The sequence below is a fragment of the Solea solea genome, chromosome 12 (genome assembly GCF_958295425.1).
Source record: "Solea solea chromosome 12, fSolSol10.1, whole genome shotgun sequence".
Taxonomy (NCBI): Eukaryota; Metazoa; Chordata; class Actinopteri; order Pleuronectiformes; family Soleidae; genus Solea; species Solea solea.
Genome location: NC_081145.1, coordinates 9,900,915 through 9,928,889, shown reverse-complemented (window position 1 = coordinate 9,928,889; position 27,975 = coordinate 9,900,915). Strand labels below are relative to the sequence as shown.

The window sequence follows — 27,975 nt, the reverse complement described above, 5'->3', positions numbered from 1 at the left end:
GCGGCTTTTCAAAGGAAAGAAAATCACATTCAGCTGTTATTTTCCCCATTACCCACCTTGTTCCCATCGGTGGCCATTTTCCTCTAACAGGTGACGAAGATGGTGTGAATTTGTCACATCCGTCTCCATCTGGTTCTGAGAGTCCTGTGGATTTATTAAGCCGGCATTGTTCAGTGTGATGCCAAAGACAGTGGGTGACTGGAAGGGAGCCAGGGGAGGATATGTGTGAACATTACTCACTTCTGCTCATAGAAAGAGAAAGAGATGATGGCGCATGTGCATGATACTGAATAATCTGAACAACGGGATGAAGTAAACCTCATTAATATAATTTTCTTCATTAATGTCATTTCTTTTTCAAAGACTGTTCAACAAACATCGATGTTGAGCGAATATTTATTCAACTGGCCCCCAAAAAAGAGAGATGGAATATAAATTGTTCATTGATTAATTTTTGTTGTTGTCCTTGAATCTTTGAGACTTTGATAAGTGTCCTTAAACTGTCCACCAAGCACAGGGAGCACTTCAAATGTAGAATGATTATCTCCTCTAATGCAATCAGCAGAAGAATAGAAGAATAAAAAAAGTGCAGAACTAAACTGTGTGTTGTTTTTTTAGTGACCTTTAAAATAAAACTGCAGCTGCATTCTGCCACTCGTCACAGGTCAAAAGATTTAAAGAGCTTCTTTTTTTTTTTTTTTACAAATAAAATATTCATGATTAAATTAAATATTAGTTTCTATCTCTCTCTCCCTCTCTGTGTCCTCCACTCTCAGATTATCGTGGGAGTCATCCTGCTCTACTACCTCTTGGGAATCAGTGCCTTGATTGGAGCGACCGTCATCGCTGTGTTAGCACCCGTACAATACTTTGTGGCCACGAAGCTGTCACAGGCACAAAAGAGCGCTCTGGTGAGTATGATGGCTTTGCTGTTGTCTGCCAATCACTTATCACTGATGACTAATCCAGATGATCTGGAATAATGTGGATCAATAATATTAGACATACTGTATATATTGATATTGATATTGTTTCTAGATGTTGAAGTGCACTGACTTGGTTTATCCCTGTTACTTTTGTTTTACTGGGATGGACCACCTGCTTTCCACTGGGGCCATTTTAGTTTCTCCAGTTTCCTCCGACAGTCTATTGAACACAGATAACACACTAACCTCGCTAACAGCTCAAAAGATCATGCAACTCACATCTGTTTTAGCCAAAACATGTAGACAAACCTTCAAGTGTAATCCTTAAAAGCATTAAACTGTTGTTTTCTGTCCAAAGGCTGCAGGTTCCCCATTGACTGCTGTAACATTCATTTAAAATGTTGTTTTCTATTTATATATCAAATTAATTGATCTGGTTAATCTGGTACATGGTAACCATGAATTAGGTGATCCTGTGTTTTATTGAACACCACGACTAATTCGGGTCCACACGGTGTGGTAGTGGTTAGCAAGACCCGGGTTCGAGCCCAGGTTGGAACAAGGGCCTTTCTGCATGGAGTTTGCATGTTGTGTGCGTGGGTTCTCTCCGGGTTCTCCGGCTTCCTACCACAGTCCAAAAACATGCAATGTGGGGATGAGGTAAATTGGACACTCTAAATTGACCATAGGAGTGAGAGTGATTGGTTGTTTGTCTCTATCTGTGCGATGGACTGGCGAACTGTCCAGGGTGTACCCCGCCTATCGCCCGATGTAGCTGAGATTGGCACAGCACCCCCGCGACCCTCTGGTGGAGGATAAAGCGGTAGATGATGACTGACTGACCACGACTAATTCAAATCTGCAATTTGTTCAAGTTTGGGCTGTCGATCTTTGCAATCAGTGTTACAGCTGCATGGCTGTAGTTTGTGATTCAAGTGAATTCTAAAATTAACTCTCGACTTCAGTTTATCAGAGAGAAACTGGGAGTAACAGAAACTTTTGTTAAGAACATCTTTTGCCTTTTTTAACATGGATGCATGGATGCTGCCCCTTGGTTGCGCCTTTTATTCTCTGCGATATGTCCAATTATCAATGTCTGACTTGGTGCTTTCAGGAATACTCCAGTGTGCGTCTGAAGAAGACCAACGAGCTGCTGCGGGGCATCAAGCTTCTGAAGCTTTACGCTTGGGAGAACATCTTCTGTGACAGTGTGGAGGAGACCAGGGGCAAAGAGCTCACCAGCCTGCAGGCCTTCGCTTTCTACACGTCCATATCCAGTGAGACACTTTCCCGTTTCCTCTGCGCACGCTGAACTTTGCTTAAATGACATTTGAACTTCCTCACATTTACCTACACAACAGCATGGGCACCGAATACATAGTCCTCCTTATCTTTTTCCTCACTCCCACAGGAACAGTATCTGCAGGCCGCATGCTTAAGTCCTGTAATAGTCCTTTAAAAGTGGGCAGAAACCGTGATATATTAATCATTAGCACAGTGCTGACCTGACTACAATTTGTTTTCATCTTGACATTAATGCGTTTAGACAATGTTCATTGGATAAGGGAGAATATTGATCGAGGAACAGGAGCTACCACTAAATCAGACTTAAGTGCAGTGTGTTATGATTATGCTGGATTTGCGGATTGTTAGTCCCATTGTGGTCAATTATATTCCAACCTATTTGTTATAGTGCTTTTGAAAATTTCTCGACACAAGGGTGTTGAAAAAAAAAACCCCAGATATTTAGCTGAGGATGACACGCAACTGTATTTTTTTCTGTTTTCAGTTTTCATGAATGCAGCTATTCCCATCGCAGCTGTATTGACGGTGAGTGTTCTGATTAATTCCACGAGTGACAGACTGAGTGTACTCTGATTAGAATGAGTCTCATTTTTGAGATGCATCCTTTTGACTGTCCTCCCTGTGTGAAGGTCAGAGTGGAGACACTGTCAGGGAGTCAGACATCGTTAGATGTCCAGTGACATTTCACACTGACACAGTGGAGGGATCACTGACAGCGTCACACTCTGTCCTGTCTGTATTTATAGAAGTCATGGTTGTAGTCAGACAGATATCACAGAGGGGGATGACTTTAGAGGACAAACTAGTTTCTCCTTTCCTTTGCTCCTCAGACTCCTGACAAGACATCTCAGGTCTGATTATTCATCTGTGACTGGGTTATTACCTTGAACTGGTCATGTCTGACTGTTGGCTAATGTCTAATTCCAGGCTCTTGAGACTAACCTCTGCCATTCTGTCCTCCCTCTCATCTTGCAGACTTTTGTGGTTCATGTTCACATCTCAGAGGACGCTGATCTGTCCCCAGCTGTGGCCTTTGCCTCTTTGTCCCTCTTTCACATCCTGGTCACCCCCCTCTTCCTACTCTCCAGTGTGGTGCGCTCCACCGTCAAGGCTCTGGTTAGGTGAGGAATTATAAGGCAGGGCAATGCAAGGCGGCTTTATTTGGGTAGCACTTTTCATACACAGGGGCAAGTCAATGTGCTTTACATAATACATACATAACATTAAAAGACCAGGGAAATTTGAGCTGAAACAACAAAAACACAACTGGGAACAGGCAAAAACACAAGATGATTAAATGCAACACTTGACCTTTTCCTAGATTAATACAATCTGCTGCATTACTGATCAACATCTCTTTATGTAACAAACTGCTTGACTTCACAGTTGTTTTACTACACTGGCCTTCTCTACTGATTGCATATATACATCTCAGGCATTTGGCGTTCAAGGCTTTGGGTGGTAACAAATTCCTCTGTGCTATTATTGGAGGATTACTGAGCCATCCTTCTTATGGTTGTGCATACACTGCATTTTTCTATAGGTGTGTGCAGGTATAATATATTATATACTACCTTTAACAATCTGTAGGGGAAGTGTGCTCTACTATACAACATGTCAAGGTAAACTGTCCCCACGGTCCACTCTGATGAAAAAGTCCCATTATGGTGAAAAAGGAAACAGGGAGAAAGAAAACAGTCTCTTCTGCAAATAACAAGTCCCTGGTTACGCCTTCTGTAAACATAATCTTAACAGTCCTGTTATGAGCTTGATTAAATATGAATTCATTTATCGATGCATGCACAGTAATTGATTAAAAGCATCTTCTGGGAAACGTAAATGAAGCAGAGCCTTTCCCCTGAAGATTGTACGTGCACAGAGGGCATGGCACTTTAAATCCCATTTTCTCTTTGGAGATAAAGTGCACTGTAATGGGAGGTGAGGGAATGAAAATGTAGATTTTATGTTTTATGGGCTTCTATGAGGCTATCTCTGCATACTCTGATCATGCAAACACCATACTCTAACTAGGGAGGCTTTTGTCTCCTGGACGCTGCTGCTGCTGCTGCCTGTGATCCTTTGAGATGCCTATTTCTGGGACTATGATGACGTGACACACTTTTTCAGACAGCAGAAACATGTGGCTTCAGCACCTCAGCTCCTCTTCGCTCATCCTCCTTCTACAATAGAAAACACAAATTAGCGTCACTGCCTGCTCTTCTATAACCACCGATTTATCCTCCTGTCAACTGAATTGTTAAACTTTTCATGAGTCACTCTAATGAGGCAGTCTTTCCCACTCCCTTTTGATATTAGCAAACCTTTTTGCTTTATTCAGATTAAACGTGTACACAGATGTTGCATGTTCCTTGACAACAGTGCTCATCCATCAAGCCTAATATTAAATAGCAATAGGAAGAAATAGGAAAAGTACTTACACAGGATTTAGACATAAAACATGCAAGAACAATGATTGGGGGAAGAAAAATAAGATAATTGGGGGGAAAAATGGCTGGGGGAGTCATCTATTGACCCAGTTATTAACACACAGGGTTTACTATAGTATGTTTGCTGCCCATCTATATATATCTATATACATGAGGGTCGCGGGGATGCTACACCAATCTGGGAGGATTTCAGTGCATGTCAAATCTGTTTGATAGCACAGATTTAATGATGAGGTTTGGATTTGGTCTCCTCGAGGAGGTGAAACAGGAGATGGGAAATTTAAGAGGTGTGGAGAATTTTCTGGCATAAGACGAGGCTCATTCTCATTAAACTATGTTCTATGGATTTTCCAATCTGTTACACATAATGAAGGATGTGACAGTGAACAGTGGGGACGCTCTTCTGTTTACATGAGTGAAAATGAGCTAATTTAAAATCCATGTTGTCTGTGCCGTTGACCGCCTGTGGAATCAGCATAGGGTGAGTTATTGAACCGGTTTCCATTTATTTGTGTCTGATGTGGTTTCCTTCATTCTTTGTGCAGTGTACAGAAGCTCAGCGAGTTTTTCTCAAGCGAGGAGATTGGAGATGAACAGGAGCCCAGAGTGGTGTTAACATCTGGCTCCAGTAATCACAACCAAAACAGATACCAGGCTGTGGTGAGTGACAGTAAATGTAGATGTACTTTTGTGAAGCTGAAGGTAAACTAACTTTTGGCCAGACTGCCTCACTTTGTTGTGAACACTGTTGTCTTCCTCCCCCTCTTAATGTCTTCATGTTAATATCATTACCCCCTATACATCCTTCGTTTCTGATATGATCGAATCCTCCTCTAGTCATCCTTAAAATCTTTCCCTTCATCGTCCTCCTCCTCTCTTTCGGGGGGCCACCAGCCCCTGAAGGTAGTGAACCGGAAGCGTGCTCCGAGGGACGACTGGAACAACTACAGCTCCGCGGGGGACCATGAAGGCGATGGACCCTCACAGGACATGGACCATGACATTTGTATCAAGGTGAGTAACGAATAGGGACAATAGAACGGGACATTCAGTATGTAGCTCTCTGTATGTCATTTACAATATGAGCAACAGTATATATTCTCCTACTTAAAATAAGAAGAATTAGGTCATTCTTACTGCTTCAGTGCAGTTGAGTTCAGTCCTCTGTGACATGTTGCTGAATCTGGGCCATGTTTTACAGTTAACCAGTGGTTATTTTACCTGGACTGACGGACCACCGACACTTTCCAATGTGGACATCAAGATTCCTTTTGGTGAGCAACAGGTTGTTGTTGTTGTTTTTGTGACGCCTTAGTTTTTCCATCCAGGTCCGGTTAATCGTTGTGTCGTTGCTTCTCCTCTTCATCAATTCTCACAGGTAAACTCACGATGATCGTGGGCCAGGTGGGCTGTGGAAAATCGTCTCTGTTGCTAGCAGCGCTGGGAGAGATGCAGCGAGTGTCAGGGTCCGTCACCTGGAACAGGCGAGTTATCCATCTATCTATTATTGTTTGCAGAGATGTAAACTGCACAGTTTGTCACGTGGGATATTGTCGTCACAGATTGGCGGTTTCACTGCGAATGACAAAAGAGCTGGCACTGCGGTACAAAGCTTTTGCTGGAGTTTGTTTTGTTGCACAGGAAAGTTCAATATCTGCCGCCTGATGGCAGAGTGAATGAGGCAGCTGGCAGCTGACAGTGACTAAGGATTTTAGCAGAGTTGTTCTATGATGCTTCAGATCTGAAGTTATAGATGAGAGAGCCTCTGTTTGCTGACTGCGTTGTCACAACATGTGATGTAGCGTGTGTCATCTTCCAATTGGAAGGTCCAGGATTCAGTCCCTGGCTTCTCCAGGCTATATCCCATTGTGGGAATGATGTGTGACAGAGGAAGCGCTGCATATGGATGAACTATGTGTATGTGTGTGTGAATGGATGAATAGATTTGAGTGGTCCACCTTCCTTTAAAAGCAATAAATAAACCCCTGGACATTATTTTATGTTGTTCATCTCTACAATGTGCATCAGTCCAAGATGAATCTGAGGAGAAACGCTCCCCACAGAGTCTGGTCGATATGGAGGTGATAATTGGTCTGTCAGAACCTTTGTGTATTTAATTTATGTGTGTTTCTGTCGAGATGCATTCTACATATCAGGACAGGACAGCATGACATATAATATAACTGAATATGACCTGCCAGCACCATCTTGCCATGGCAATAAAACAAAAATTGATTTGTTACTCTGCGATATTGTCGCTTTTATTTATTTATAGCTGCAAGGTAGAGTGTGGAGGATGTGAGGATATTTTCATGCACCACTGACCCAAAATGAGTTCAGTGCAGATGAGGAAACTTCCCAGCAAACTGGCTACAGCTGCAGCTGCAAGCTGGGAAACCACTTACACATGCTGTGCTTGCCCTCACCTTAAAAAAAATGTTTTAGTTCATTCAGTCATTTCTAGGAAGACTGAGAGAGAGAAAACGGGTTTCCTTTCAAAAGTATCACACATTTTGAAGTTTATTTTAATTTTTTTAACTCAATGACTGGACATTTTTGGTTTGAGATTCTTGACAATATTTACTCAAAGCTATTGTATCAAGCTGCACATTTGTGAGCTGTGACGTTCTCCTTATTTATATAATCTTAAAGGCACAGTGTGTAAAATTTAGCAACATCTACTGAACCTATGTTGTCTTCAGTTAGCATCAAAACTCGTCATGTTTTGTCTATTGTAAAAAGATGGCGGTCCAAAATGGCAGTCCCTGCAGAGCTGTTCTGTGTGCACAGATCAAAAAGAGAGGTTCTGAGCTGAGACTCAGATCCTTGTTTCTACTTTGTTCTGTACATTCTGTGACATTTAACCTTTTTTTTTCTATGACGACTGAAAGACTGGGGATCACACATTAAACGACTGCGTCTGATGAGGGATCGCAGATTCACATGATTTGTCAAACCAACTGAACACATCAAACGCTCACTAGAGGGACAATTTCATTGCCGTCATTGTTTTGATCCTCCCGCTTCTTCCTTTCGCCTTCGTCTTCTGACACTATGTCCTGTGTCCCATGACTCTTTTTTATTGGCTGCAACATGTGTTTGCAAATCAGTCAGTAATCAGCACACACGACCCAATCGCGTCCAGAAAAAGTCAAACATGTTTGACTGACTGTGACTGAGGTTGAGTCAGGTCTGACTTGCTGCTGAATGGTGATGGTTAATCGAGACACACTTGAAATAGCACAGCAGTAACTGAACCCTCATGTCTTACCAGACACATTCTGCAAGTCATTAGTTTTAATCCCCTCCGTCTGAATATCGCATCCATTACCCAGTATAGCACAGCTATCACTCTCAATTTGTCAACAATGTTGAACTGCGCCTGTCTGATTGTCACAGTTTTTCCTGGCAGACACACAAACACTCACACAGGTCGTCTTTCTGCCAGGGTCGCACTGTCACTCCCTCTGAGATATTAAGTTGGATTGAACACCATGCAGGGTGCCAAATCTCCTGACTTACTTAAGAGAGTGAAGACTTTCCTATTTTGACACACATACACAGGGGTCAGTCTGGATGTTTCCACAATGTTTGTTGTGTTTGTTGTTTTTGCTGTGTCTTAGTCAAGGACTGGGTCAGCAGTGGTGTCTGGGAGACAAAGGGTCTACTTTTTTTTTACAGTTTTAACGGTGAAAAAAACCAAAACCTGGAGACACATTTACCTGAGGACAGAAACACACGTGAAGCAAAAGGTAGGGGAAGATTATCACGAGCAGTGTGACCACTGGTTTGACAGTGATTGGTGAGGCAGCTGCGGCTGATTGTGTTTATGTCACCGTTCAGACAGAGCTCACACACCGCGTTCAATATGTTTAAGTAATCAAGTCACTGGAGCTAGATGAGCTAAACCCGATCAGCATTCGTTCGTATCGTATCATTCTTTTTTTAATTTAATTTTTTCCTACTCAGCTACTTGAGAATTGAAACCGCAAGGTCCTTCACCACCCTTGGAAGCAACTGACACAACAGTCTCATTTTGAACTCCAGTTTGTCACCGATGTCCAAGACTTTCAGTTTCAAATATTAGTCTTTTTTTTAAATGTGACCCCCCCTGTGAAGAAAAACGGTAGACAATGGATGGATGGATGTTTTGGACTAAACTGGAGAACCTGTAGAAAACCCACACACACACACACACACACACACGGGGAGAACATGCAAACTCCTTGCAGAAAGGCCCTCGGTCATGGGTTGTGATTGAGGGTAACAGTGCAAGCCACTCGTCCACCGTGCATCTGCCAATGTAATATTAATACAGCATAATGATTTAAACAGAACCAGATATATTTACTTCCAAACAAAATCTGATCAGACTTATATAAAAATGAAACCTGTGTGTGGGTTAACTTACAGGTCATCGGAGGAGACAACCATATTTCACCACAACACAATCTGTCATTTCCACCCATATGATCCTTCACACCCACATTCCCATTGGCCCCTTCCACTCTACCTTGCCAAATATGGCACAGAGAAAAGAGTGTCTAGGGTTTCTCTCGAAGACTATTTGTATCTTGACGTCAATATCTAGTCAAAAGTGGTGATGGCTGCATATCGTCTCTCACATCACAGCCAGCTGCAAGGTTGCCAAACTTCACCTGCTGAAGTAATTAACTGCAACGCCAGTTCATGCGGTTTACCACAGCACTCGTGAAGGGAGTCAGTAAGATACTGTATATAGTTTGTAGCTTGGTCACAGGTATTGATCTCAAGATCTCAAGATGAAACAATAGCAGAGAACAGTGTTTGGGGGGAAACAGCTGTTTGCTGACAAATAAGGAAGAATTCTCAGTCACTATCAGGCGTGGTCATCACAGTCCACATGCTTCATTACTCTCTGTCATCATTATGGTGCTTTTTAGTCAGACAGTCAGAAACAGTGGGAGGGTCCTCAGCCTGGCTTTGATGATTAGACTTGAGTGTTTAACCACTAATAGATGCTGCTTTTGTATGACTCCCTTTTAAATTATCCTCTAATGCGACCTTGCCTACTTGACTGACGATGTTTCATTCTGATGAAAGTCATCAGCTGCTGAATCCTTAGGTGATGAGGTCTGATGAAGTTGTTTTCTGAAGGGCTACATTTGCTGTTGGAAAATTGCTCCGATTAGCTGACAATTTGAGTAAATCCCTCTGAGAAAAAATCAATGTGATATTCGTCTTTTATGTTGTAATCTAATCTTTTTTCACATCAGAAATAAGTAAAGCAAAATGTGATCTTTGGGGAAAATGTAAAATCAAATCACTACCAACTGTTTGTTTTTTGGTGGTTTTTGAGCAGTAGATCTCACTTCTGAAACTTTTGTGTGTTTTCGATCATCTTGAGTCATTAGCCTGTTAACTGTGTTAAGTCCCGCGACCCTCATGTGGAGGATAAAGCAGTAGAAAATGGAAAATGTACTTTAAGAGGAAGTTTTAGAAATAAAAGTATTAAAAAAAGTGAGGAGTAAGGATTAGGTGATGGTAGCTCAGTGGTAGAGTGAGCCGTCTTTCAACTGGAAGGTTGTGGGTTTGGGTCTGTATCTGTCCTTGGGCAAGACACTTAACCCCACGTTGACTCTGACGGCTGTGCCGGCAGCGTGTGAATGGATATGAAAGATGTGAAAGGGAATGTGCTGCACATAGATGTGCTGTATGGATGTGAATGGTAAACCTGTAGTGTAAAGCAGCTGTTAATGGTCATCAAGACTACAAAAGCGCTATATGACCATTTACCAACTCTTCTTCCTCTGATTTTATTTGGTAGTAACAAGTAACAAAAAATAGCTAGAGTAAAAATACACAATTTATTTAGGAAATGTAGTGGAGTAGTAGTAAAAGTTGTAAGAAATATAAATTACAAAGTATTTGTACTTATTTTAATTAATTTAATTGTTTTTATTTTAATTACAACACTGGTATTCAGTGCTGGAAAAAACGAGAACAAACACTCTTATACGGAAAACACCGAGTGATGTGGAGTTGATATTGAAAGTTGTGTACTAAAGTTTTAATGAACTCCTAAATAGATTTACTGACCCTTCCTGTCTTTATTATGTTCTCTTATTTTACAGTCCACAACGGCGGTGCTTATGTGTCTGTGAAGTATGTCAGAGCTTCTCAAATGTCAGTCACCAGTTCACTTCCTGGCAGCTGTGCTCATTTGTGCTAAAGTTGCTGTTCTTTAAGAGCTGCTGCTGTAAACCTGTTCAAATCATCCCTTGCTCCGTGCTCATCCTCTCTGGACAACTGAGACCGGTGTCAACTTGCCAAAGCTAAAAATACACTCGCGCTTCAGCTGAGCTTGTGCAAAGCCAGAGACAGACAATCAGATGATTATTCATTTTAATGTTTGGAATCATGGGTAATGGTTATGTAGTTCAGTATGTGTGTGTACGTGTTTGTAGTAGGAGGACATTTGGCTGGTCTTCTAGTGAGTTAGGCCATTGATGTCGTTTTTTTGTTGTTGTTTTTGTGTACTTGTATTAATCCTTGTAGGATTTAACAGATTCTCTACTAGGAACCTTCCTAGAATTAGGAGCAATATGAGTTGGGTTCTCTTCCCACTTGGCCATGAGCTGGGTTTAGGTCAGGTTCAGACATATGGCACCTGGATCAACTCGACTCTACTCGTTTTGCTTTTCTTTTTAGTACCAAGTACCTGGTGCTTTTTTGGTACCAGCCGATACTATGTGACGTCAACAGACGGCCACTCACGTCACTGGGAGAATCATGAGCGCGAGCATACATGCCTGCTGTCCACAAAAATACACCATGGTCTGTCGACGGGGTGCAGATGTTCCTGTGTTTGGTGGCTGACAAGAGAGGATCCAGCTTCACACAGCTGTGCTATGACGACCCCGCCCACGTCGCGGAGGTGTTATAGTATAGTAATGGCGTAAAATGACGTACCTGATACTAAACCGAGTAGAGTTAAGGTTAAGTTAGGGTTAGACCAGTAGTGGTCAGGGTTTAGATTAGAGTAAGTTTCCAGGAAATGAATGTAAATGAATGCAATGTCCTCTGAAGTCATGGAAACCAGAGTGTGCGTGTTGCATGTGTGTTGTGGTGTGCGTGCACGTTTCAAGGCCTTTCCCAATTATAGTACTACCACCATTCACAAATCTCCTCTGGCCACTGTACTTTTTTACAGCCTCAGTTTACAGTTTGTTTTGTCTCTATTTTCTGCAGCCTGCCAAGCCTGGAGTCTGAGAGAGATGAAAGGTAAGAACGCCTTTAAAACACACACACACACACACACACAGTGTATAGTTGGTCAGCCATGCTCAATCTAAAACTCTAACACTTAGAGTAAAAATACCCTAAAACTATTCATATCTTATGACTATTCCTGAACACAGTGACAACAGCTGTTGCAAGACGCTATAAATATCCATTATACAATCCCTGTTGGCAGTATAATGTGTATGCAGTAAGGTATCTTACACAACACCAGTGTGAACTGCAACTAGCATTCTGACAGCCACAGACCTGATGTTGATGTACAAACAGCCCTGATGCTTATTTCCGTATCAGTAAATCGCAGGGAATCGGGCGGGGCTGAGTTTTTTTTTTTTTTTGGGGGGGGGGGGGGGGGGGGGTATTTTTAGGCAGGATAAGATCACATCTAATGAGGAAAGTGTTCTTGTAGGTCAGCGATTGGTCTGTTTGTGTTTCAGCTGTTTAGCAGATATGTGATTGCCAGATGAAAGGTTATATGAGGGTGTGTGTGTGTGTGTGTGTGTGTGTTGTGTGTCTTTTGTTAATCATTACACCTATAAGTGGTGCATAATGGTCATTTTGCTGATCTAATGTTTTTATGTGGGTTTTGTTGTTTGACATTTTCACTGCAGTCCCACAGAAAGAGATGCAGCCGGAGATGGAGACGTCAGGTGAGCGCCACGATGCACCGGCCCGTCTCCATGGAGATGCATCACCGTTATCGGCCAAGCCAACAATTGGGACTATTACCTAGAAATCCACTGATGTCAATAGAGAACAGTGAAGTCCTTCTGCTCACATATTTACCCCTGACCATTTTAAAAGCATATTGACTTCAGTACACCACAGTGTTTACTCATCTCTGTACAGGGTTTGGAGTCATTACATGCATTACCAGGTGTTGAGGATTCCCTTTGGGTCGGGGGTCAAACAGCTTTATGACCTTAAACCATGTGTTAACCCTTTACAGGGCACTCATTGAAGTGCTTGGAAATTAAAAATTTGGAGGATTTGATTATTCGAGTAAATAGTAGAAAATCAAGAAAAACAAAAATAAAGTGAAAGGAACATTATTTTAGAACATTTTAGAACAGTGTTTCTTAATCCTGGTCCTTGGGGACCCCTGTCCTGGATGTTTTAGATGTTTCCCTGCTCCAACACATCGATTGATTGTGACTGATTTCATACCAAATAGTTCTTTGCCCAGTGAAGGGTTAACAAAAGATTCATTAAGAAACCAATTTAAGAGGTCGTCCTGTTTGTGTGTGATTTAAATCTCCTGTAGGAAGAGAGGTCCTGTCGCCTATGCTTCCCAGAAGCCCTGGCTGTTAAACGCCACTGTTGAGGAGAACATCACGTTTGAGATGCCCATGATAAAACCAAGGTAAGAGCTAAGAAAAAAAGGTGTTACGGTTGAATCCGTGGAGTTTAAAAACTCTGCAGAGCTTTGCTCAGCGATCAGGTTGATAAGACAGTGGGATTTATTGTACTACAAGTTGTTAAGGCCAAATAAAGCCAGTAAACTTCCTGCTCCCTGAGGCTGCTGTGATAAATGAAATGTCATGTTGCCTGATTAAGTCTGGGAAACAGAAAAACAGTTTACACAGTGACACCTGTGTTGACAAAAGCTGAATAGATCTGTTTCTCTTTTTTTTCTCTCTCTCTTTTCACTTACTCCTGCAGTAACACTCATACACACACACACACACACACACACACACACACACGCACACATTTTTTATGCTCAACACAATGTCTTGAAAGATCAGTTGCATTTGATATGCTTTCTGTGGGTCTAATGGACTGTTTTTGTAAAACCCATGCACCACTGTGCTCTGTTACTCTGGAGATGTTCTATAAAACAGAAATGTTTGCTTTCCTTGGGCAACCGTCCTTACGTCTGCCCTTCATCTGTCCATCTCTTTATTCATCTACCTCTCCCTGTCTATTCTTCCCATCCCGCTGCCTGCTCATTACTCAGATATTTTCAGGCCTTTCTAAAACATTTCGTGTTGTCCAGGCCCTGTGTTACCTGCTGTGTTTATTGCAGGATTATGCATCATGTCCAGATTCAGGTGCACGTCACACAAAGATATGTCAAAAGATTTAGAGTTGAAGCATGAATCTAAATTTGTATTTTAGACATTCACATCAGGTTACTTTTAGCTCAAAGTATCACAGTAACTACAGACAGTAAGATAATTGTCATGGTAGCTAATTCTCTGTTAGTGCAAGTGATGGTTCAGGGTTTTTGCAGTGTAGACGTGTGTGATTTTGTTAGGTTAAACTTCACTTAAGTGGTTTATAACTGTTTTTTCCTTGTGCTCTAACTGGCGACCATGTTTTCAGTGAAAGCTCACCTTCATGTCTCAGGTTGCATGTGCCTGTGCATCCTTAGCTTCAATATTGTGAATTGTCACTATCACTGTCATCAAACTGGCTCCTACATATACAATTCAGCTTTAATGTGACATTGATTTTTATTTTTATTTATTTTATTTTTTGTTGTTGTTTCAAAGGGTGGGAGCACAACCTATTAATGAATGCTTTCATAGAAACTCTATGCAAGGCAGGATCTGGACCAAGTCTAGAAATCCAATGAATTATCCAGATGATTAAAAAAACAGGCCAATATGATGTTTTCTGGGTCAAGACTCTCTATCATTGGCTCACAACTCTCAAGGCAGTTACAGGGCTGTCAAACGGAGTGTGACATACATTTGTACTGCGGTGTCAACATGATTTAAAGACTGAGAAGTACTAAATTGTACGTGCAACATAACAGATTGCATGCTAGTTAAGCGTGCTCAACTAAAGGCCCATTTATACTACTCTACTCAAAAGTCTTTACTTTGGGTTCATTTTGTGCGTCATTGTGCACTTCGCAGAGGAGCTTAAGATGTCGCACGAAACGGAGCACTACCACCAGAAGTTGTGGGGGCAGTATAGAGTCAGGAAAACAACCAAGAAGAGAAATATTGAAAATACCGCTCGTCATCAATCTCCCTCATCAGCAACACCAACATTCCCCATTAATGAGACAACACCTTAATTCAGTGGTCTTACATTCCACCGCTGCGGAATACGTTTGCTTTTCAGTCTATTTCGGATCAAGCACAATAAAATAACCTCTTCAATGGTTGTTTCATAATAGATGATGTCTGCAGCGGTGCTCGGCACTGCCCTCTAGAGGAAATATTGCATAAGGGAGGAAAGGAAAGAGATAAAGTCTGTGATGGACGGACATAAAGCGAATGAAAATGGAGTATAAATGGGCCTTAATAATAATTACAGAAATGAAAGAGACGCAGCAGGATTGAGATTTAAACGAGGGTTTTGCTTGTTATAATGTTTCTACGATGCAGAGTTGGACAAGTATAAAGCAAAAATTTGAACCCATTATCTGTTGGAAGAGGTAAATAAACATATCTTTGAGTTACGGGGATGGGGATGCCATCCGTCACAGTCAGTGATAGAGAAACACTTCCTGATTAATAAAATCCTCACATAAAGCAGGGAGAAAAACAGCAATACCAATGTAAGAGGGTTTTTTTTTATGTGTTATATAATGAATCAAAATGCTTGCATCAAAAGAGCTCATGTGAGATGGGTTTGAATCAGATGAGTGCGTGTCTCGACTGACAATACTGACGTGTGCATCATTTTCACCTCTGTCATTAAAAAATAACATCATGGGAGAGAAAAAAATGCACTTTATTTCTCCTGTTGGTGCTTCCATCTCATCTTAGCAAACATCCCCCCTTTCAAAACATATTTAATGTTGATGCAGTCACCATTACCTTCAGCTTTGGTAAATTGCAATGTGTTTAATTAACAGATTTGCATTTTCTCCTCTCTGCATTTTATGCACTCAAGGGTAAAAATGTCTCATATTGCATATTCATTATGGCAAATGTGCTAAAATAACAAAGCACAATCCTCACTGCATCCTATTAGTCGATCAGTGTGCACATTTTCTTGCGGGTGATGTCAATTGTACACACTTTTTTACCCACTTAAATCTGACTCTAAATCAGAGTCTGTGTGTGTTGTCATAAATGGATGTTTTAGAAAAGAAGATGCAGCTAATTCAGCCACAGGCTCGCCATTTAAATCATAACGAATAAACGAACATGAATGAATAACAGCAGCAGTTACGCGTTCCCTGTCGTGTCTGGGAAAAAATATCTTTCATCTGACAGCACAGACGCTGCTGAATTACTTTCAAAATAAAATAAGCAGAGTCATAGTTTCCACCTGGCTTTTCGTAGCAGCTGTGCGCCGTCCTCATCACTATTCTGTTTGTGTTTGTGTCTGTCAGATACAAAGCCGTCATCGAGGCCTGTTCTCTTCAGGCTGACATTGACATCCTTCCACAGGGAGACCAGACAGAGATCGGAGAGCGGGTCGGTGTCACAGTAAAACTTTACACATTCCTCTATGGTCTTTATCCTCCATACCTGGATACTGTATAGCTCTTCTGTGTGTTGTGGGATCATTTGTCATATTGTTGCTATGCAGCAAAGATTTCATGTTTGTGTGTAGGGAGTTGGTCTGACCTTGTTCATGCCATGTTGGATTTCCTCATGCACTAGTAATGCAGGAAGTAAACACAATCTCCTTTGTCACCCTTGGGGCACTTGCATTTGGGGATGTAATCGTTTGTTGTGAAATAGCGTGTAAATGTTTGCCTCTGGTGCAGGGCATCATTCTGTCCGGTGGACAGAAACAACGGATCAGCGTGGCCAGAGCCTTGTACCAGCAGACCAACGTCGTCTTTCTGGTGAGTCTTCATGCATTATAATCAGGGTTGTCAAAGTTAACGCGTTAACCGCTGCGGTTAATACAGCCGAGATTAATGCGATAAAATAATTTAACACAGTTGGCGCAAGTTTGTTTACCTCCGACATGAAAGCTGGAAATTATCCACGCGAAACAGTCACTTGCCTGCAGTCAGTCAGATATGAGAGACTGAGATAGTAGCTGAAAATGAGAGGTGAGGGATTGTTGAGCGGAAGGTTTCATTTTAAGAAGCTGAGGGACGGAACCATCGATATAACTAAAGTTACCTGGGTGTGGAAGTTGTGACACTCAAGTCAAAAAAAACAGACGCGCGACTTATTGCTCAGACCTTTGTAGAGGAATTCCTCGACATCGCCAACGAGTGGAAAGTAAATGGCAAACTAAACCACTCGAGGCACGGATAGTGTCCGTAATATGCTGGCAGCTGCCCGGCGACTTCCATTTGGACACCTACCCTGCGTGGCTGACTGTGCCCTCTCTCTCTCTCTCTGTCTGAATTTCTAAGGACATTCTCAGGTGGATTTTTTTTGTTGTTGTGATGTTAACACATGTTGTTGTTGCACACAGGATGGCAGCCATTGATCAGTATTTGCTGGTTGGCACTCGATAGACCTGAGTCTCTTTAAAATCACATAGTTCTATGTGTAGTTCTGTGTTTAAAAGGAAAGATACAATTAGTGTCTGAAATGTACACGATGTACAATGTCTTATTACTCATTCATTTAGTCATTAGAAGAAAAGCAAACTTATCTAGATAAACATATTTCAAAATGTGGTATTGTTTATTTATTTATTTATTTTTTTTAATCTATTGACAGCCCTAATTATAATCTATATTTTTTTTCTTAACATGATTGGTAACAGGACTGACTGACTTTGTATATTATCTTTTTATAATCATAATAATGAATGATTTAAGAATTCCACTTGTTGTGATCCTCTTGAAATGTAGAATTTATCACTTCGCTTTTAGATTTGTCCAGAAGGGACTTGTGTGCACGTTGTTAAACTGCTCCTGTTGCATTAGATCGACATGTTTTGATAAAAATGAGGTTTTCAGGGCTTATCAGTTTTTTGTGCTGTCTTGTCTCTTCTCCTTGCATTTATCTAAGTCAGGTGATAAATGTTTTTCAGGATGACCCATTCTCTGCCTTAGACATCCACCTGAGTGACCACCTGATGCAGGACGGTATCTTGAAGTTCCTGAGGGAGGAGAAGAGGACGGTGGTGTTGGTTACACACAAACTTCAGTATCTACCACATGCAGACTGGGTAAGAACAAGGTGTCAACAAGGCTCAAGGTTTTTAAAAGAGATATTTCCTGTCATTATCTTTACCAGCCGTGCCATTTCACTCCTTATCAGTCACAGTAGCGGATAAGAATCCTTTAGTGGTGCCGTTACATTATTCATGATGCAAACACTTCATTACTTCACATACGGTTTATCTCAGAGAGATCACAGAGCACAGAAAGATTCATTTTCATGTGTCTCATGTTAATTCCTCTACATGTGTGTGTGTTTCTCATCAGATAATTGCCATGAAAGATGGCACAATCCAGACTGAAGGGACGCTGAAGGACATCCAGAACACTGAGGCAGAACTCTTCGAGCAGTGGAAAACCCTGATGCACAGAGAGGACCGGGAGTTTGAGAAGGTAAAATGAAAGGGACCCAGGTTCAGTTTGAACCCTAAGACCTATAAAGTTATTATATACCACGTTGTGTTGAATGACACACCAATATTTGATCAATCTTATAAGAAAATGTATTTCTTAAAGTGCTATTCAATAATCCCTTGTAGGAAATATTTCCTATGATCTCTAACATTTATTCAGTCTGTAATCTTACATTACCTTTGTAAGATTGGAGTTGTGAGTTTCGTGTGCTAAGGCTGCTGAGCTGGACATTTTAAACTCAAGTTTAGTCCTTGCCTCGGATATTTCAAGGGCATTTTGTGCCAAAACCTCTGATTTCCTTCCCTGGAATGAATGTTCCAGTGTGACCTACATGGTTGTACTCTCTAATCTCCTCCAGGAGACGGTGGCAGCGAGTGTGACAGATCTGGAGAGGAACAATCTGCGGAGGGCTATGTACTCCAGAGAGGCCGTCAGGACTGAAGACGATGATGAAGGTGAAGGGTCACAGACACTGCTATGACAACAGTTAATAGCTGCATTATTACATACTAAGGGCAGTCATTACTGATTCCAGCCTGATGATAATGTTTATGTGTGTTTAATGGTAATGACAGAGCTTTTAATGATCCTGTGGTTTCTGTTTGCTGAGGAGCAGCACCTACTACGTTAGAGCTTAAAGCTGTAGTATGTAACTCTTTGGATGCCTTCATACAATGCGGATTAAGTCGATGGAGTCAACAGCACCATTGTGCGAGTAAACGCTGTAAAAAAGTCAATTTAGGACAATAAACACAAAGAAGTGCCCATAAAAAGTTCCAGAAGTTAAATCTACTTCTTTACTTGGCCAAACATGGCCAGTCGCAGCAGTTTGACATTAAACTCTTCTTTCCTCCGCCTACCTGTGCTGCAGCTGCATAAACACTAACTCTCCCTCAGTCAGGTCTGATACTTTTGATTGACAGAGCGAGATGAAGGATGCAGAATTCAAATATTGCATTGTTTCTGTTCATGAAGACCAAACAAATAGAATCATAACAACAATTTAAACCAAACCCTGTAAAGTTGCGCACTGCAGCTTTAATCTCATCATTTTATTTAAATGTTCACACCTTTTTCAACAGTGCCTGCAGTTGACTCTAAATGCCTTATCCTTCTGTTTGCGTGGGCTAGAGTACGAGCATTGCAGAGTCAGTGTGTTTAATCCTCCAGACCTTGTTGTTCTCTCTGGGTCCGGTGTCCTAGTTTCTCTTTTGACTTCTTCAGCAGCTTCCGTGTGCCATGACCTTCTCCCCATCAGGCTCCTGCTGTGGTTAAACACTGAATGTGATCCTTATGTGCGTGTGTGCGTTTGTGTGTGTATCTCTGCTGTTGAATGTGCGACTGCAGTGGAAGGTGCTAAGGTGCAGTGGCTGTTATTTATCTGTGTTCTGTGTTGTCTCCCGTGTGCTGATGGCACCCCGGGGTGGACTTGTGCGATGGCTCCAGCAGGTGCTGCCTTCACACTCGATCGAGCAGGTGTGACCAGAGAGCATGGCTTGAAAAAAGACCAAAAAAAAAAAAAGAGCATCATTGTGATGCTCTTCGCAAACTGCAGCTATGTGAGCTTCTTCTGCCATCTTAGAGTCTCATCGTCCACTTGGTCTTTGTTTTTTCTTTCTTTCACCTGCTCCTGAACATTTTAAGCATGACTGTGTATGATGCTAGCAGTCGTCTGTTTAGCCCTGCCAGTCATTTAGTTCTTTTTTATTTCTTTTCTTCCGTTGCCTATCTTGTCTGAGCCTTCCAGTCTTCTTCATGCAGCCTCATGCTCCAAAGCTTGCTACATGTGATTACATCAGGGGTTGGGAGGAGGCAGGAGGTAGTTAGCATTTGCTCCTCACCCTCAATCAGTGTGTCGTGACTGCTCTATTGTCCCTGGAGAAAAAAAAAAGCACACCATTCATGGGAGCGAGCATCTTCTTGGTCTTGTTTAGTATAGATACTGTAGCCTTCTTTCTCCATGCATCCTCCTCTCCCATGAACCTCCTTCTCTGTTGTTTATTCTGCTCTGTATCTGCAGCGGTTCTTCAGACAGACATGAGACAGACAAATTGGCAATAGGTCTAGGAAGGAAAGACATAATGAGATTTCTGCCAAGGAGAGCAGGAAGGAGAACTTCAGAAATGTCAAGATCAAAAGTGCAGTGAGACAGAGCAGAAGAAAGGACAGTTAAATACAGAAATAAAGTATTTGACATAAGGTAAGAAAAAGGAGTGGTTAGAGCAGAGTCCAAATGTGAAATGTGGCCATTTCTTCCCAAAAAGATTCATATTTTGACCTTATCTAATGTCACATTCACATTGTAACTCATCTCTGTCATGATCCCAGAGGAATCCATTGAGAGTGAAGACGATGACAACCTGTCGCAGGCGATGCGTCAGCGAGCTACCATCCCCTGGCGCTCCTGTGGCACATACCTGTCCTCTGCCGGAGTCCTCCTGCTCGCCCTGCTCCTCCTATCACAGCTCCTCAAACACTCCCTCATGGTCGCCATCGACTACTGGCTGGCACACTGGACATCGCACGTCATCACAGCCAAAATAGAAGCCACTAATCGCAACTGTACCATAGTTCAGGTGAGAATCTAGGCTTGTAAACAAATCATCCAGTTGCAGTCACTGCCCTCTGTTGAAATTGTGACACATGTTACCCAGTAATTGGAGTAGGAGCTCCATCAGGCCGCACCGTGTTCATGACATGGACAAATGCACAGAACAAGTACCTGTTTATTTCTGCCTCTCAAATCAGTTTTGACACTTTTGGTCCATTTTGCCTCCAATTTTGGTCCCGTGTGGTACTTTTGCTGCCTTGCTATCAGGTTCGGTGGTGTAGCTTATGTTAATTAAGGAGGAATATTAAGTAGACCATAATTAGAGTGTGGCCGTGAGGATTTGGATAAGCTACAAACATGCTCCCTAAGCGTTAGACATGCATGTACGCAAAAAGCGGATTGGATTCTGATATGACTGTTCTCACTCATGTTGCATGGCCGTGTATTGATCTGATATCTGATCTTTGAAATCAATTATTGGACTTCTGTGTCCACACAGCCCCGAAAAAATCAGATATCTTAAGTCGCTTCAGCCAAGTAATGTGAACAAGCTCCGTCCTTATCTTATAGTATGCTTTTATTTTGAAAATAATGCATACAAAATGACCCAAATCCATCTACCCTAGGTCTTTATCAGGGTTATTGTATCTTCTTACTTGACTCACTTAAGAGCACCTGTTGGTTCAGCTGGAGCCATGTGGCTCTTCCTCCCACGCTCCACAAACAAAGCTCCTTTGTCCTCCTCCTCCTCCTCCTCAGTACAGTCTCTATCTGGCTTTCGCTCACACTCAATTACACTGAAAACACACTACACAGAAAGCAGAGACTCTGAAAAACACACGCATACAAACATACACACATGCTCAAAAAATCAATATACTTTAAATACTGAGCGGCGTGGTTAGCATTGAGGTCACACCAGCTGTCGGCACCTGATCGTGTTCCAGTGAAGCAGCTCTGTTATATTTGTACGTGTGTGTGTGTTTATGTGTGTTATGTTGTGCTTGTGTGAGTATGAGCATGTCTCCATGCTGGAAACCAAAATGCCAGGTCACATTTCACACCATCACGCGGAGGCTAAAGACAGAGTCGGCTGAGGATGAGAGCAGCCGTTATAAAGTGCACCGTGTCCTCTTGTCACCACTAACAGAGGTTGGCTCTCCTTCCTTTGTCAATGAACAGTTAAGTGCTCACAGATTGTCGCTCGAATCTCATCTCGTGCGGCTGAGCTTCATCGTTTCTTTACCAGGTTTATCTTATCTTTCGCTTTGCTGTGGACTTATCCACTTGGGGGATGTGGAAGTTATGATCTGCTGTTAAACACTATATTGCTGCCATTTCATATGACGTTCTGTGATGGCACAGGCATATGTTTGAATATTCACTTCACTCTAAAGGCACTTAATGTATTATTCTGTTTGTCTACGCAGTGGAAATAATAGAACCATGAGAGGATTACCCAAGTGGAAATTCTAGATAAATCCAGTGGGGATTGCTGTGATGTGATACCACTGATATACATTTAGATACATAATGTAGTTATAGTTTTAGCAACACAAACACAAAGATATCATTAACAGTCCTCTTTTCTTTTTTTTTACTCTTTCATGCCCACAACCCACCTTATTCATCATTTTAAATATTCAGAATAATGTTGTTGTTGTTATTTATTCTGTGTATAATGCTGCACTCACTGCTCCACACTCCTGACACCTCCTTCGCCTCCCACTGTGTTTGTGTTAGGTGTGAAGGTGACTTTGAATAATCCTGACTGTAAACTGAAGTTTGCGTTACTTAAAACACTCACTCTCCCACATTAAAATCCATGCATGTGCACAGGTAGACCCCAGGTGCAGCTCTTTTCCCCTCGGACCTGGTAGATGCGCCCCTTCTGAAAGACATATTTTATTCATTTCTTTTTTTAAATTGTATATTGTATAAATTGTATTATATTTCATTTTTATGTGGCCCATGGCATCAATTCTCAATTAAATTTTGCACTTAATTTGTAATTCCTTGGAGACAGCGATAGAAACTTGTGCAAACCTTGAAAACATCTGCATGTGCGTATGGTTATTGAAATAAATAAATATGTAAGAAAGTAAACACTTGTCACTTGCCACTGTAACTTTCGGTAACACTTTAGATTAGGGAACACATATTCACTATTAACTAGGTGCTCACTAACATACATAAACAGCACACTTGCCCTTTATTAGTAATTATTAACCTTATTCTACCTCTATTACGACATGAATTAAGATTTTTCCTGATAAAGGTGTTAATACGTGCTTAATAATTACTAATAAAGGTCTGGTATGCCACTTATATGCATGTTAGTAAGCACCTAGTTAATGGTGAATATGTGTTCCCTAATGTAAAGTGTTACCTAACTTTCTGTAATGGTGCCTTTGTTTCACTGGAGCCCCTGAAGGATAATAGATTTTGCCCAAATCATTTGACTTTATTGATAAGGCAGCAGTGGATCAACAACTCATGTGTGCTATAATGTAAAGTTGTTGGTTTTCTCTCTGGACTCGTGGACACGATGGACTAAGTGACACAAACTTGCCAAATGAGGCCGCAGTAAGCCAGCAGCTGCCGTGTCCCCTCCCTAAAAACACTGAGTGAGCTGTTTACAAATGTGAGTTTTCAGTTAGCCTTTCCTGAAATGGCTAAAAATCCGTTTTGTTCATGTTTTCAGTGAAGTCAGTACCTTCATACATACAACCACTCTTCAAAAAACACCTGAGCTGACACTTTGAATAACAGAAAAAAAGCTTGATGTGGAATCAATAGAAGGAAAATAAAGCAGGATGTGAAGTGAGAACACGCTGCAGCTCGGGGCAGAAGCAAACAGCTCAAATTAAATGTTGACAGGAAACTGTGTGAAAGCTCCACTGGCTTTTGTCAAAGAAGACAGCTCATTTTTAACCAGCCTTGGAGTGGAATTATGCTTATAATTATAGTGCAAGCAGTGTGAGAGACAGCAGTCACCACTGCAATCGGGTCCTTAATAATCCTCTCTCTCTTCTCCCTTCTTATCTTGCAGGGCTGTGGTTTCATTCACTCGTGGTATCTGTCCGTCTTCAGTGTCCTCTGCTGCCTGGGCATCATACTGTGTCTCGCCACCTCTGTGGCTGTGGAGTGGACAGGAGTCAAAGTGGCCAAGGAGCTCCACCACAACCTGCTCAACAAGATCATAGTGGCCCCCATGAGGTACACGATCCACTCTGTGTGTGTGTGCGTGTGCTGCAGCTCTGCGTCACGACGGGCGAAAAGGACAATTAGACGTGTCCAGTATGTGCACTCACATGTGTGTTTGTGCTAAAACTGATCAGTTAAACCTTTAAAAGCGTCTGTTTTCGCCCCATTACTCAGGACACCATCTGCTTTCCTAACACAAAACCCAGGAGACACCACTTAGGCAAAGATCCCCTGTGCACACAGCACTCTTTCATGTGCTGCATACAGTATATACACTCACATACACAGCTGAATAAACATATGAATATATATATATATATATATATACATATGCAGTATGTGTTTCAGAATTGATGTGTGTACCAGCACAGATTGACTGCACAGTAGCAGAGCAGATTAATCCCTCTCCTCATGCAGGGTGGAGTGGCTCAGTGGTTAAGACCCTACCTTGTGTACGAAAGACATCATGGTCGCAAGTTCGATTCCACCCCTGGCTAAAATTGTACTTGATTCCATTGTAAGTCGCTTTGGATAAAAGCGTCTGCTAAATGACATGTAATGTAATGTAATGTAATGTGTCAGGAAATCAAATCATTCAAATCTAATAATAATGTGAAGAACAGGTCATTAAGCTTAATTGTTTACAAAAACAAAACACTGTGCTGTGTGCTCCCTTATTCCCAGAACCAGCTTTCTCTCTAACTGCTTCATGCTGAGCCAGAGTCAGTCACAGTGGACACTCCTGCATCTACTGTATATATAGTCTCAAACCCAGCTGAATAAACATATATGTTTCAGATGAAAGAATTTAAACTGTTTAAACCAGGTGCACAACATGTCAGAGTAGAATTAATTAAGATTCAATATTAGACTCCCATTGTGGGAAAACACTGAAACATAGATGCAAATGATTTGTCATCTACAGCCATTTCAAGAATATAACTTGGTGAAATAATCATAAAAAAATGTATTATAAGTGATGTCATTATTCCTGTTAGATGCATTTACCTTAAAATGCTTATGCGTGATGATTCTTCCTGGTGAAACATTAGAGAAAGTCAGTCATCATCTACCGCTTTATCCTCAACCAGAGGGTCGCGGGGGGTGCCGTGCCAATCTCAGCTACATCGGGCGATAGGCGGGGTACACCCTGGACAGTTCGCCAGTCCATCGCAGGGCCACACAGATAGAGACAAACAACCATTCGCTCTCACACTCGCTCCTATGGTCAATTTAGAGTGTTCAATTTACCTAACCCCACATTGCATGTTTTTGGACTGTGGGAGGAAGCCGGAGAACCCGGAGAGAACCCACGCACACACGGGGAGAACACATTAGAGAAAGTGATTCAAGTAATAATTCAAACATGTTTGGTCATAGTATCACTATGGGAGATCCAAAGATTTGAATTTACACTCTGTAGATTGCTTCTAAATCACTTCTTTATCTAATTTGTTAAAAAATCTTCTCTATGTCCCGATAAACATCAATAAACACATTAATTTGCAGTAAACATGACCAATTATTTGACCTGCTGACCTGTGCAGTTACCCTCAGGCTTCATTATGGACATTTTTGTCCATTTGGGCAAATTTTTCCTCTTGATCCAGCCATAATTTTGGTTGTGCTATTGCATATGGCACATTGTTTTGTAAAAAAAAAAAAAGACTCTCTCGACAAATTTTGCAATTCAAATCATAATTTTTCTAATAGATCAATACAATACGGAAAAAAATGTCCACTTCCAAAAACTGTTACAAAAACCTTTCAGATACATATTTTTTCTGCATAAATCTCTTAAACAACTTCAGCCCTGCTCCACAGTTTAAACATTCAATCACTTTGAGGATTTTAACCCTTTCAACCCTTTGACACCAATGGCAAAGTGTTTTAACAAATAGCATTAAAAGGTTTACAGACTCTAGCTCTAACTCTTATAAAAACACAAATGAGTACACTTGTCTCATTTTGATAATACTAGTATGTAGAAAACAGAAACAAAAAAAACATTGTAACAAAAAGCTGCTGTCTTCATCCCTCCAGGCTGTTTGAGACGACTCCACTCGGCAGCATCCTCAACAGGTTTTCCACCGACACAAACACGATCGATCAGCACATCCCGTCCACGCTGGAATGTCTCTCCCGCTCCACGCTGCTGTGCGTGTCCGCCCTCGGCGTCATCTCATACGTGACCCCCGTCTTCCTCTTCGCCCTCCTGCCACTGGCCGTCACCTGCTACTTCATCCAAAAATACTTCAGAGTGGCCTCGAGGTGAGTCTGACCGACTGAAGGACAGATCTGAGGACCCCGCAGCTGTGTGTCACTGTGAAGAACCAAAGAAGTTTACACGCTATACAGTTACAAAAATCACACTAATAACAACATTTCAAGTATGGCAGAGGTTTATAACCTACAATATATACATATACATATATAATATAATTACACATGAAAATCCATTTACTATTGTGCTGTTGAGCTTACAGGAGTTATCCATTATGTGTCTTGTGCGCAACCCAACCTAGAGATAGTCTTGATGTCCTCAACCCGCTCTCTGACCTTATGACCTCTGTCTGCTGTGTCTTCTAACCTCTGGCCAGGGATCTGCAGCAGCTGGAGGACAGCACCCAACTCCCACTACTGTCCCACTTCTCAGAGACAGTGGAAGGTCTCCCCACTATAAGGGCCCTCAGGTAATTCCTAACTAACTGTAGACTAACTAACTCTCTTCCTGTGGATGTTTAATGTTCCTAGAGACTAGTAGCCTTGTAACTATTGTTATTTCAGATGATTGTATGTCAAACATTTGTGAGTTTGAGTATTCTTTTAAAACCCTGTCCGCAACAAGATCTTCATTTATTCCATGTTCTTGACTGGAGTCCATATAAAAGGCTTATTCTAAGGCTGTAAAACATTTTTTTTTTATTGTAAAGAGGGTATACACCTTTACAAACATACTCATGGGTAGGAAATACAGTTTCATGTTACACCCAGGACCTTTATTTTCCCGTAATTGACAAAGAAGCCCCACATTCATCTGCCTTCATAGTTCCCCAGAGTGATAAACATGAGGCTACAGTGAAACGGTAGCTTTTATCTCCCGTGAGAGTGTAATGGATTGACATTACAATCAGTTATTGATATTTATCTCAATTATTTATATCTATAATTTGAAGATTAATCTAATCCTTGACCACGAAACAATAACGTCATGCTCTGTTAATCCCTCAATCAGCGTTCTTTTTAATTGGCTCATGTTGAGTCAGAGTCCGTCAGAATGGAGAATGGGAAGTGAATTTGTCTGTGACATGATGAAACAATGCTTTCTGTGGCAGGTACGAGCCCAGGTTCAGACATAGGTTACTGCAGTTCACCGACGCCAACAACATCGCCTCTCTCTTCCTCACGGCAGCTAATCGTTGGCTGGAGGTCCGCATGGTAATGACCCATTTGCTGCTCACATCCTTAATATCCACATCAGTCTTGTTTGCTGTTTGTCACACAGCAGCTGCTTCACGTTTATGCTGATGTTGCTGGTTAACTGCTCCCTCTGTTGGGACACAGGAAAAGTGAATTTTGCATCCTGAGATAAACATTTATTGTCACATTTCCCAGCAGAGGAGAAACATGTTGAGATCTTAAAGGATCAACATGCACAAATGGGAAACATGACACGGCACTTTTTGTGGACTTGTTCTTCGTTGCCGTGTGTGTTGACAATAAATGTTTAGATGTCTTTTTTTTTATTTCAATGATGCATTCTCTTCCAGCTGTGACAGTGCTGCTGTGTCTCTCTGT

At 41.6% G+C, this 27,975-nt stretch overlaps 1 protein-coding gene across 1 annotated transcript in view; it reads left to right on the top strand.

The window, feature by feature from the left end:
* Positions 1-27,975, top strand: part of abcc8 (ATP-binding cassette, sub-family C (CFTR/MRP), member 8) — a 55,994-nt gene that overhangs the window by 19,401 nt on the left and 8,618 nt on the right. The window contains exons 10-31 of the mRNA XM_058646351.1: positions 777-911; positions 2,041-2,203; positions 2,716-2,756; positions 3,207-3,352; positions 5,224-5,338; positions 5,516-5,692; positions 5,880-5,952; positions 6,057-6,162; positions 11,909-11,941; positions 12,571-12,609; positions 13,224-13,322; positions 16,260-16,344; positions 16,641-16,721; positions 17,876-18,013; positions 18,273-18,398; positions 18,778-18,875; positions 19,831-19,895; positions 20,748-20,995; positions 24,023-24,189; positions 26,221-26,448; positions 26,778-26,870; positions 27,513-27,615. Of these exons, the coding sequence (XP_058502334.1) occupies positions 777-911; positions 2,041-2,203; positions 2,716-2,756; positions 3,207-3,352; positions 5,224-5,338; positions 5,516-5,692; positions 5,880-5,952; positions 6,057-6,162; positions 11,909-11,941; positions 12,571-12,609; positions 13,224-13,322; positions 16,260-16,344; positions 16,641-16,721; positions 17,876-18,013; positions 18,273-18,398; positions 18,778-18,875; positions 19,831-19,895; positions 20,748-20,995; positions 24,023-24,189; positions 26,221-26,448; positions 26,778-26,870; positions 27,513-27,615 (2,559 nt within the window). The remainder of the gene's footprint in view (positions 1-776; positions 912-2,040; positions 2,204-2,715; positions 2,757-3,206; positions 3,353-5,223; positions 5,339-5,515; positions 5,693-5,879; positions 5,953-6,056; positions 6,163-11,908; positions 11,942-12,570; positions 12,610-13,223; positions 13,323-16,259; positions 16,345-16,640; positions 16,722-17,875; positions 18,014-18,272; positions 18,399-18,777; positions 18,876-19,830; positions 19,896-20,747; positions 20,996-24,022; positions 24,190-26,220; positions 26,449-26,777; positions 26,871-27,512; positions 27,616-27,975) is intronic.